Source organism: Setaria italica, chromosome V (assembly GCF_000263155.2).
Source record: "Setaria italica strain Yugu1 chromosome V, Setaria_italica_v2.0, whole genome shotgun sequence".
NCBI classification, from domain to species: Eukaryota; Viridiplantae; Streptophyta; class Magnoliopsida; order Poales; family Poaceae; genus Setaria; species Setaria italica.
In genome coordinates, this window is record NC_028454.1 from 4617065 (window position 1) to 4627675 (window position 10611).

Below are 10611 nucleotides of genomic sequence, written 5' to 3' on the forward strand. Positions count from 1 at the left end.
GCTAACATGGGTAAGAATTTTATATTTCCAATCTCACAGGCCAAATTGTTATTTTAGTTGAAGAACCTTTTGTTTCTTTTTGTTGAAGAACATTTTGTTTCTTTTTGTGTTTTGTAACATCTCTTTTAAATAAATAATGTATCTTCTCGTGCTCTTCTCATGTTCTCGGGTAGCTAATGTCATGCTACATTAGATGCTCCTAAGAAACAGGCTCCAAAGTGTTTGCAAGTAATGAAGTATTTCTTCATGCTCCCGATAACGAAAATAAAGCTCAATCTGGAGTCCATAGAGCTCATTTACAAAGGCTTGTAAGAGTTTAACACAACAGTCTAGATGTCCATATGACCATCTCTCTTTGCATTAGAACAAATGTATTGATGCTGTTTTAAGTAGTCTTATGTATTGATATCTAATTTATAGAAGATTTCACAGACAACACTTATAATCAGTGGATTCTGATAACTTAATTTAGATGGAACAAATAAATACTTTGGGTTATATGATAATTACGACTCCTAAAATGATGAGTAAGGTGACTTTTAGCACTATAATTTAGGGGTGTTTGGATACCAGGGTTAAAGTTAGTCCTGTCGGATGCTAATTAAGAGGACTAAATATGAGCTAATTATAAAACTAATTGCAGAACTTCTAGACTAATTCGCAAGATGGATCTATTAAGCCTAATTAATCCATCATTAGCAAATAGTTACTGTAGCATCACATTGTCAAATCATGGACTAATTCAGTTTAATAGATTCGTCTCACGGATTAGACTCCATCTGTGTAATTTATTTTATAATTAGACTATATTTAATACTTTTAATTAGTATCTAAACATCCGATGTGACAGGCTAAACTTAATTAGTATCTAAACATCCGATGTGACAGGTTAAACTTCAGCTCGCTCGAGCCAAACACCCCTTTGGCTTACGATAACCTTTTTTTCTTGAATAATAATACCTCTTTCAATCCCTCCCTCTCTCACACATCCAATTATAAAAGATCTCATGTTAGCGAATAGTAGACCATATATTTAATTGTTTAAGGTTAAGAGCACATCTTATTCCGAGCTTTCGCAAAACTCACCAAATTTCGCCAAACTTTACCTTTCTGTCTGTCGTCTCTATGCGCGTGCCTACACGTGTAAATATTCATATCATACGACTTTCTTTTCTGAAAAAGAGTTCGCGAAGCGTCGGTTGCACGTTGGAGCTTCAAACGAGGAGCGCGCGCCCACATCTCCTGGACCCGTCCCACGTGCACCGACTCCTACCCACACGCGAACATCCCCGCAGGCTCACGTGGACCGGGTCCAGGTCCCGCCCCACCCACCCTGCCCTCCCCCACCTCTTGAAGCCCGGAGGCGCCCCCCGCATCAGCCACTCGTCTCTTTTTCTTCACCCCGCCCGAAGTCGAGGAGAGGGGGAGCAGGAGCTGCGAGATCGCGCGCGCCCGAGATCTCCAGGAAGGTTGGTGGCGCCTGCCGAAACTTCCTTCTCTCTTGCAATTTCCAGATCTCGTTGCAAGTTTGGTTCGTAGGGGTAATGCGGAAGATCTCGCCGCCGGTCTCCCGCTGGTTTCAGATCTGTCGTATAATGGGGGCGCAGATCTGTGTTGTTGAGCCTACCGCGAGCGTGTAGAATGTTGCTCTTTGTGTTGCCGCGGTTGTTTGTGCGATTGCTTGTCGCCGTTTTCACGGCATTGGCAGTCGGATCTCTGGGCCGGGGTTCCTGTTTGTAGGAACTGCATCGTTCGATTTGATCCGATGTTTTTTTCCCTCCGAGAAATGGTGTGGCATTGTGATATGTCGTGTAGATCTATCAGCGTGGCGTAGATTTGCATGTTGCTGGCTTGTTGCCGTCTGGAGTCGTATGTGATATTTTGGTCGGTGATCTGTGCCTGGAATCGGCTGAGGCGATCACATTGCTCGTGATCCGCTGGTAACATGTTGGCATTCATCCGTTAGTTCTTGTATAAGATCTCAATTCGTCTGAATGAATTGTGACTGGCCCAAATTTTATGTGCTACGCATTTGTTCGAGAGCACAAGCTTTGATCTGTTGTCTCTCTGTGCTGAGATTTTCCATCAGTTAATTCTGTCCTGTGGTAGTTGCTTTACCTCCCGTCTGCTCATCATTGTTGAGTAATGGTTTTCGCAGTTGCGGCAACATGGGGCTCACCTTCACGAAGCTCTTCAGCCGCCTCTTCTCCAAGAAGGAGATGAGGATTCTCATGGTTGGTCTCGATGCAGCTGGTAAGACCACCATCCTCTACAAGCTGAAGCTCGGAGAGATCGTCACCACCATCCCCACAATCGGTGAGAAGCTATCCTCTATTTTTTTATTTATTTATGGGTGGAGGTGGGGGGCTTTGGATCGTTCATGTATATGGTAATAGGGATATCTATTCCTTCTAATAAAGAAATAAGGGACATGGCAAATGGATGTGTCTGTGAAGGCTCTTTGACTTAAAATAATGTAAACTAGAGCTGGAACCTCAGATGTGCTTGCCAAGGGGTAATGACAATGGACGAACCATGCAAAGCAGCAGAACTAAATACATCTTTTTTTATGCTTTTGTTTGCCATGTGCTTGTTGTTTTCTTAGTAGCTATCATCAGCTGCGCACAATTTAGCACTGATTTGTCCATATGTTCATGCTACTGATGCTAAGCTTTTGTCCCACTTGATTTATTACTTCTAGGCTTACAGATGTAGCTAGATGCTTGTTTGTATCATAGTGGTGCAACCTATTAAAATTGGAAAAGAAGGAATTAGATTAAGACACTTTATTCTTGTATCCATCTTCTTTGTTTCTTTGGTTTGATCTAATGTTGTTAAGATGATCAGATACACGTTAATTTTCAATATTACTTAGCGCAAGCAAGACTGATGAATATTTACTTCATTTTCCTGATGTGAAGGGTTCAATGTGGAGACTGTTGAATACAAGAACATTAGCTTCACTGTCTGGGATGTCGGCGGTCAGGACAAGGTACATATTTACTGGACAAAGCTTCCCTCCCTTTCAATGCTATTTGTTATCGCAGTGCCATTTCAGAAAGATTGTTAAATACGTCCAGGAAACATCCAAGTATGCTCAGGATTTGAGATACCGTTTACTCATCACAATATATTGTTCGAACTACAGATCAGGCCACTGTGGAGGCACTACTTCCAGAACACGCAAGGGCTTATCTTTGTTGTTGATAGCAATGACAGAGATCGTGTTGTTGAGGCAAGGGATGAGCTCCACAGGATGTTAAATGAGGTAAATCCTATTGAAAAGGCCGCATTCATGTTTCTCATTATCTGTTGCATGGTAAATCACATGCAGCCATCTCAAATTTTCTTGGACAATGGCGGTGAAATTTTGTTGGAGTGTTCTCTCTAGCTATGTTCAAAATGCCACCTGGATCTATTAAGTATTAATTGATTCCAGAGCAGTGCATCATCATTGACTTCTGTATGCCAAAGTTGTGTAATGGATTAAGTTTAAAAAAAAGGTGTGCAGTACGGGTGTCCTCTCTAAAATTAAGATGGTAAAGCATGGCATAGACCGCAACCAACAAGGTATTGGAATTACTTGATCTAAATGATGGGAGATACTAGACATTTTGTGCCACTGGAGATATTACCTACAGTTTCATAATCAATTTGCTAACATCTAAGTTTGCAACACTTAACTGATTAAAGGGTCTAAAATTAAGATGGTAAAGCATGACATAGACCACAACCAACAAGGTATTGGAATTACTTGATCTAAGTGATGGGAGATACTCGACATTTTGTGCCACTGGAGATATTACCTACAGTTTCATAATCAATTTGCTAACATCTAAGTTTGCAACACTTAACTGATTAAAGGGCTAGTGTACATACTAAAGTATACTGTATACAGCTAACATTTGCTGACTTTGGATTGTCCTTAGGTGTAGACCTTAAGGCCTAGCGCCCTAGCCATGACTTTTTTTTGGGATATCATTCAATCTGACATACTTATTTGTATGTGCAGTATTTTTGAAAGCAACAAATACACAGCTGATATTTACTTTTCAGAAATGAAGTGTTGCCTAGGCAACCAGTAGGGGAAAAATCAGGTCTTAAATGGTATGAGTTTGCCCTGTGTGCTCATTTAAGAGTACTCATTCCAGGGCCTGAATATCCTTCTAGGATCTTGTGTTTTGCAGTTACATTTGTATTAAGGTGCATGTATCTAACAATCTATTTGAATAATTATTATGGTGGGATAAGTTTTGAGTGTTCATTCACATGGCATTGGCAGGATGAGTTGAGGGATGCTGTCTTGCTCGTTTTTGCTAACAAGCAAGATCTGCCAAATGCAATGAATGCTGCTGAGATTACCGATAAGCTTGGTCTCCATTCCCTTCGCCAACGCCACTGGTATGATATTACTGATACTTTTGTTGCATGTGAAACTGTTCTTGCTTTGCTGTTTTAGGCCAATCTCAATGTGGATCTTCTGTAGTGAAACTGTCAAAGTTTTGCCCGTGGGTTCTATCTACAAACTAATTTATCAGTGGCTTTGCCTAACCTGATGTACTTTATTGTCACCTGTAGGTATATCCAGAGCACCTGTGCTACCACAGGAGAAGGTTTGTACGAGGGTCTTGACTGGCTCTCCAACAACATTGCAAACAAGGTACCTATTTCTTTTCCATGTGCCATTATGACACTTGTTTGTGAAAGCATCTTCATTTAATCTGCAACAAATTGGACTATTTTTGTGGAGCGGCACCAATATGCTTGTGGTCTAATGATCCTTGTTCTCATGAACGCAGGCCTGATTGGACAATTCTGTGGGTTTGTGGAGTACATGGCGGTTGCATTTTCGGCAGAAACAGATCCATGGGTCGTTTTGACCTTGAGACTTGATTATTATTTCGTTGGAATGCTTGTCAAGTATTGTATTTCTTTGCTAGGCTTTTCAGAGAGCTGGTTTGTCCTTATGTGGCGTGATTATACTCTCCAAATACCTGTTCCAATATTAAGACACTGTAATTGGCCATTGGTACTAGATCGTTTACCAGTAATGCAGTTCATTTCAAAGTATTATGTCATTGTGCAGTATTTGATATTTTGATGTACCTGTACGTCGAATTTGTCCTACAAGTGTACCCCTAGCCACACTGGTCCGTGGGTAGCAGGCATTAAGCTGAAGGGATGTTCAGAGTCACATCGTGTCATTGTTTATCTGGTGTTTAAGATTACACCTGCACTGCTGATTCTTCACTTATTCACGAAGAAACTGAATTGGTTCCGGTGAAATTCATGAGTTCATGAGTTTGTTCGTGAGTAATACAGCAAAGCAGGACAAATTCTATGCTAGAAAAAGGTGTTGTAAATGCATTCAGAAAGCCATTGCAGCGCCAATCGGGCACATAAGCATTATTCAGCACACTGCTGTGCTAGAGACGCCAAGCTTGCTCTCTAGGCTTGCAGCTCGAGCCGTCGCAGGCGCTCCACCTCCCTGCCGATGACGCCGCAGCGCACCATGCTGGCCACCGTCCGCCACAGCAGCCGGAGGTCCCCCCACGGCTCGCCGGGCACCATCCGCTTGTACAGGTAGCTCTCGAAGGTCCGCCGCTGCACGTACTCGTCGGCGCACATCTCCACCAGCGCCTCCCGCCCGGCGTTGCCGCCGTAGAACACTTGCTGCAGCAGGTCCAGGAACCGGAACATGAGCAGGTACTCGTCGTCCCACGGCCGCAGGTACCCGCGCTTCAGCCCGGCCTCCGTGACGGCGCCCGTGCGCGCCCATTCCTCCGCCATGGCTCGCCCGCACAGCCGCCCCGACTTGGCCGCGAAGTAGATGCCCTCGCCGGAGCACCGCGTGACGTACCCCGCCGCGTCCCCGACCAGCGCCACCCGCCCCACGACGCGGCGCGGGCGCGGGTGCTCCGGGATAGGGTGCGCCTCCACCTTCATCACGCGCCCCCCGGCGATCTTGCCCCCCGCGCGCGCACGGATCCCCGACTGGAGGCGCTTGATCTCCGGCTTGGCGGCGACGGTGCCGGTACCCACGGCGACGTGGTCGCACTTGGGGAACACCCAGCCGTAGAAGTCCGGGGACACGTCCCCGCCCACGTACATCTCCGCGAGGTCGTCGTAGTACGCCATGCCGGCGTCGGGGAGCCGGATGCGCTCCTGGAACGCGATGGCCGTCCTGTAGTCCCCCGCGCCGACCTCCCGCGCCACCCGGCTGTTGGCGCCGTCCGCGCCGACGACGGCGTCCACCTCCAGCACGCCCCGGCCCTGGCCCCCGCCCCCGGAGGAGGAGATGTAGTGGACGCGGTAAGGGTCGGAGGGCCCCTCCGGTAGCGAGAGCGAGGTGACGAGGCCCGGGACGAGCTCCGCCCCGGCGTCGGCGGCGCGGCGGCGGAGGAAGGAGTCGAGCACCTCGCGGCGGAGCATGGGGATGTGCGCCCCGGGGGGCAGCGCGCGGGAGAAGTCGGCGGCGAGGTTGGACGGGGAGAGCACGCGCATCCGGGTGACGCGGCGGTCCACGAGGTCCCGCGGGATGGCGAACTCGTCCAGCATGCACAGCGGGATGGCGCCGCCGCAGGGCTTGGCGCCCGCGGGGCTCCGCTCGAGGAGGAACGTCCGGGCGCCGGAAGAGGCCAGCGCCTCCGCCGCCGACGCGCCAGCCGGGCCGCCCCCCACCACGGCCACGCGCAGCGGGCGCGCGGGCGCGGAGGAGGACGAGGTGGCGGAGCAGGAGATGGCGATGCGCGCTGGGGAGTGGCAGGCGGCGACGGCGGCCATGGTTGAGCAAATCGGAGGGAGGGCTCACGGATCGGCTGGAGATTTCCTTCTCGGCGAGTGGAGCATTAGTTTAGTTTAGTTTAGGGCTCGGAGTTGGAGTGTAGCTGCGGGCGTGGCGTGGGCGCGAGGCGTGGCGCTGCAGTGACACTGTCGGGACGAGCTGGCCGTGGCCAGGGGGGAAGGATTCGGATTTGAATAGACGCCCCACGGGCCAGGTCGCCATTTCCACCAGAAGCAAAAACAAAATAAGAGCCCGGCTTGTTTTTTCTTTCAATAACATAGAGGCTGGCTTGGCTTACTTTTGGTTGTGGAAGTCGGTATATAAAATTTAAATAGTTGGTAGGTTCAAAATGACACAATTATAATTGTTTTCTTATGCATTTGAAAGGAAACGAAATAGCAGTATAAGTTTTGAGCTGTAGCTCGTAGGACTAGAGCAAATGGCTACAAAGCACGATGTCCGGAGCTGGAGTTTTCTACTCACCCTCCAAAGAGTTCAGCATCTTCTAACATCAAACAAAGCCGTCTCGAGTGAGATGCGCATCTGTAGGTTACGCAAGTTAGGTAAACTAGTGAAAGATTTTAACCTAGTGTTGGCTGGTAATTCAAGAAGCTAAACAAATCTGGGCATTATATTATATGTTCTATTGCTGCTGCAAGTAACCACACATACGCAACATATAAGCGTCACTCAAAGCTCATTTGTCATGCGTCACTGTCAATGCAGATCATAGTTCATTGCAGGCAAAGCAGAACTGAACGATTACATTACACGCCTGGGAAGGGCTCAAAACGATCTCAGGCAGGTAAAGCAGATATTATCAGAAACAAGTAAAACGGAGCAACTGAAGGCTTCAGCTAATATAAAAACTTGATGCTGCACTACAAGTTCAAGCCACGAAAAGTCGACAAACATTTGCAATTGACATAGGGATACAAATGAGCGTTGTATAACTCATACCACAGGTTAGGGCACACTCCAATGGACGAAGAATACACAAATTTAGGTTCATCCTCTTTGAGGTATTTTCAGCAGCACCACCTTCTAGTGATGGATTGCTAGGCACCGTCCACAAATGTGTTTCCAATGTCAAACAGCCAGGTGGAATTGATAACTGCAAGTCAAGTAAGCACAATGGCTAATGGAACCTCCAGCTCCCTATCTCATTGAAGCGCCATAACTTCTTCCTTGCCACCTCTGTATCTGTAGACAGCAAACTTTTAATCATAGCAAAGGCAATGGTTGTCTCATGGTGTCTGAACTTAACTGGATGGCAAATAAAGAACAGTACCTCGAATCCCTCATGATGCTTGTGAATTGGTTCCAGTGTGGTCTTCCATGGGCATTCCCCTGTTAAGAAGTATTTTGTCACGACCCATCAGCAGAGAGTGACAGAGACGGAGGTATAGAGTGCACATACAGTTCTTCTGCTTCAAGTTTAAGCTGATCAATATGATTCTGCAAGTCAACACAGGCAGCCTCAATAGCTATATTCTTCTGACACAGCTCCTGCCATTCCATTGTCAGGGCATGGAGCTGTCCTCCAGTGTTTTGCTGATAAAAAAAACAGATTATGAGCTGCCTGTGAAGTATGGTAATGATTCAAATTCCCAATGAAGGGAGCAATCAATTATTACCTGGTGGAACTTCCTCTCACGATTGACGGTCTCTATCTTTTCATTGTATTCGACAGCTGTCTTTTGCATCCTGCATACAAGATCAATGTCTCAAGACCATGTACGCTATATTTCACCTATTAACAGTCAGGCCCCGTTTGGATCCCTTCATTTTGAAGGAATTGGAATCTAGTTAATGAAGTAGGCTATTTATCTTGGAATGTGACATTCCACAACTTTCCAAAGTTTAGATATAAGCCTATCTTAAATTCATGGGGGTGGGAGATGGAAATTGATTCTATAGATCCTCATGCTATGTTTCTAATATGCAACTTATAGCACGCTCTTTGACTCGCTTCCCTATAGCAGAAGTGCAGCACATAAGTATCTCTCCCATATGGCCTACAATAATATACAAATATATTCCACATACAACTATATTAGCTTAATTAATTTGTGTCTAAATTATGATTATTAGAATGGAATTCAATTCCAAGGATCCAAACGGGGCCTCATAGTAATTTGTAACTTCTGAAACCTAAAACATGTTAATCGAGGGGATAAAAAACCTAAAATGTAGAATGCTTCAGTAGAGGTATAAGTATTGCCGACATATCACCCATAAGACCAAGAAGATGAGATATATTATATATATACATCAATCTTTGTCACCTCCACATACTGATAGCTCAAACCAAACTTAGATTCAAATGAAAGGGAAAGAAAACAAAGGGACAACACTGCCAAGGAACTCATGGACATAACTTACCTAGACAGAACTGATTCCATTTGTCTGTTCTGGAGCTTCCAAACATCAACACCATATTTCAGCATAAGCTCAAGATTCTCTATCCTGTTTCAAAACGTATAACAGTTTATTTGGTAATAGAATAACAGTAATGACTATTCCCTCTGTTCACTTTTATAAGGCATGAAAGTTTCAAGATTTGAACTTTGAATACTTTTACTAAAACTAACAATATATAGGTTTAATGACACAAACAAGGTACTCTTTATATTTATGATCTTATGCCTATTATTTTGTAATTATAACATACCAACCATATACATTTACAAAATGAATGGTCATGGTCAAAATTTAATTCTAGAGATCATGAGTCAAATTTGTCTTATAGATATCAATAGAGTACTAAATACATAGGCAACCGTGCTAGGGATAAACCTAACTCAGTATGCTGCTGTTAGCTGTTAGCACCTGTGTTTATGCATTTCTTTTGTTGAAAAGCAACGGCAATGTTCTGACTACAGCACATCAAGCATGATTATGGCAGCTCATCAGTACGTGATTTAGAGCCAGAAAAACTTCTCATAATGTTAAACAGTTCTAATAGTCATATTCATAATTATAACTTGAACTATTCCGGAAAAAGTTTCCTTAGTTCATAGACACACAGTGCTGTACGTGGGCATATCTATTATAGAATATGAATATATAACACTTGATGCCCCCAAAACTAACAATTAGCCTGACCTTATAATTTGATGCTGCAACTGGCTCTGAGCATTCCGTAGAGCCTGCCTCCAGGCAGCAACATCATTCCTCTTGTTCATTGGAGGTGGTTCCAAACCATAGCGAGACATATCTAACATAAAAGGAGGTTTACCAGCCCTAACTCGTTCATACTCTTTAGCAAGCATAGGATGATTCTGAAACCAAAATGATAGCATAATTTACGTCAACAGCATGATTCATAGAATTTTCAAATAGTCAAAACTTGCAAACATCTTGGTACACAGCACCGTTGTGATATGGCATAATAATAAAAAATCAAGTATATCACAGATATCTATGGAAGTACAATTCATGAAAATAAGCATCAATCCAGATAAATCCCAGACAAGGAACCGCTCATGGCCTCAGTTTTCATGACCAGATGAGGTATAACCTCAATTCAATCAGAAATAAACATCAGTCCATCAAACTAACAACATAAGCAGATCCTTTTATGGGTTTTAACTTGGGCCCCAGTAGATATCCAACAAGAAAACCTTCAATTTGTACAAGATTTCCACCTGAAGTAATAAAAGGGAGACCACACAAACATGATACCCCAGCTTAAAAACGCATTGCTACAGAAATGAACCACAAAAACTCGGCATTATACACATTATTACATACCCAAATTATATAGTTTAACAGCTAGAATGTAAAGGGGTTATCTGCTAAATTTCAATTCCTAGAGAACAGTT

At 44.6% G+C, this 10611-nt stretch overlaps 3 protein-coding genes across 3 annotated transcripts in view; 1 reads left to right on the plus strand and 2 right to left on the minus strand.

Annotated features, from left to right (window-relative positions):
• Positions 1-1313: 1313 nt before the first annotated feature.
• LOC101774077 (ADP-ribosylation factor 2) lies at positions 1314-5078 on the plus strand. The gene is made up of 7 exons (XM_004967708.3): positions 1314-1469; positions 2159-2316; positions 2922-2992; positions 3149-3268; positions 4283-4401; positions 4579-4660; positions 4800-5078. Exons 2-7 carry the CDS (start codon positions 2169-2171, stop codon positions 4803-4805), a joined length of 546 nt encoding a protein of 181 aa, XP_004967765.1. The 5' UTR covers positions 1314-1469; positions 2159-2168; the 3' UTR covers positions 4806-5078.
• A 184-nt stretch (positions 5079-5262) lies between these two features.
• On the minus strand, positions 5263-7006 carry LOC101769245 (geranylgeranyl diphosphate reductase, chloroplastic). Its single transcript, XM_004971507.2, has one exon. It carries the CDS (start codon positions 6781-6783, stop codon positions 5449-5451), a length of 1335 nt encoding a protein of 444 aa, XP_004971564.1. The 5' UTR covers positions 6784-7006; the 3' UTR covers positions 5263-5448.
• Positions 7007-7611: 605 nt separating this feature from the next.
• Positions 7612-10611, minus strand: part of LOC101774483 (pre-mRNA-splicing factor SPF27 homolog) — a gene marked incomplete at its 5' end in the record, with an annotated part of 3676 nt that continues 676 nt past the window's right edge. Inside the window, 6 exons of the mRNA XM_004967710.4 lie at positions 7612-7987; positions 8076-8134; positions 8205-8338; positions 8422-8491; positions 9170-9253; positions 9893-10068. Coding sequence (XP_004967767.2) covers positions 8086-8134; positions 8205-8338; positions 8422-8491; positions 9170-9253; positions 9893-10068 — 513 coding nt within the window. The remainder of the gene's footprint in view (positions 7988-8075; positions 8135-8204; positions 8339-8421; positions 8492-9169; positions 9254-9892; positions 10069-10611) is intronic.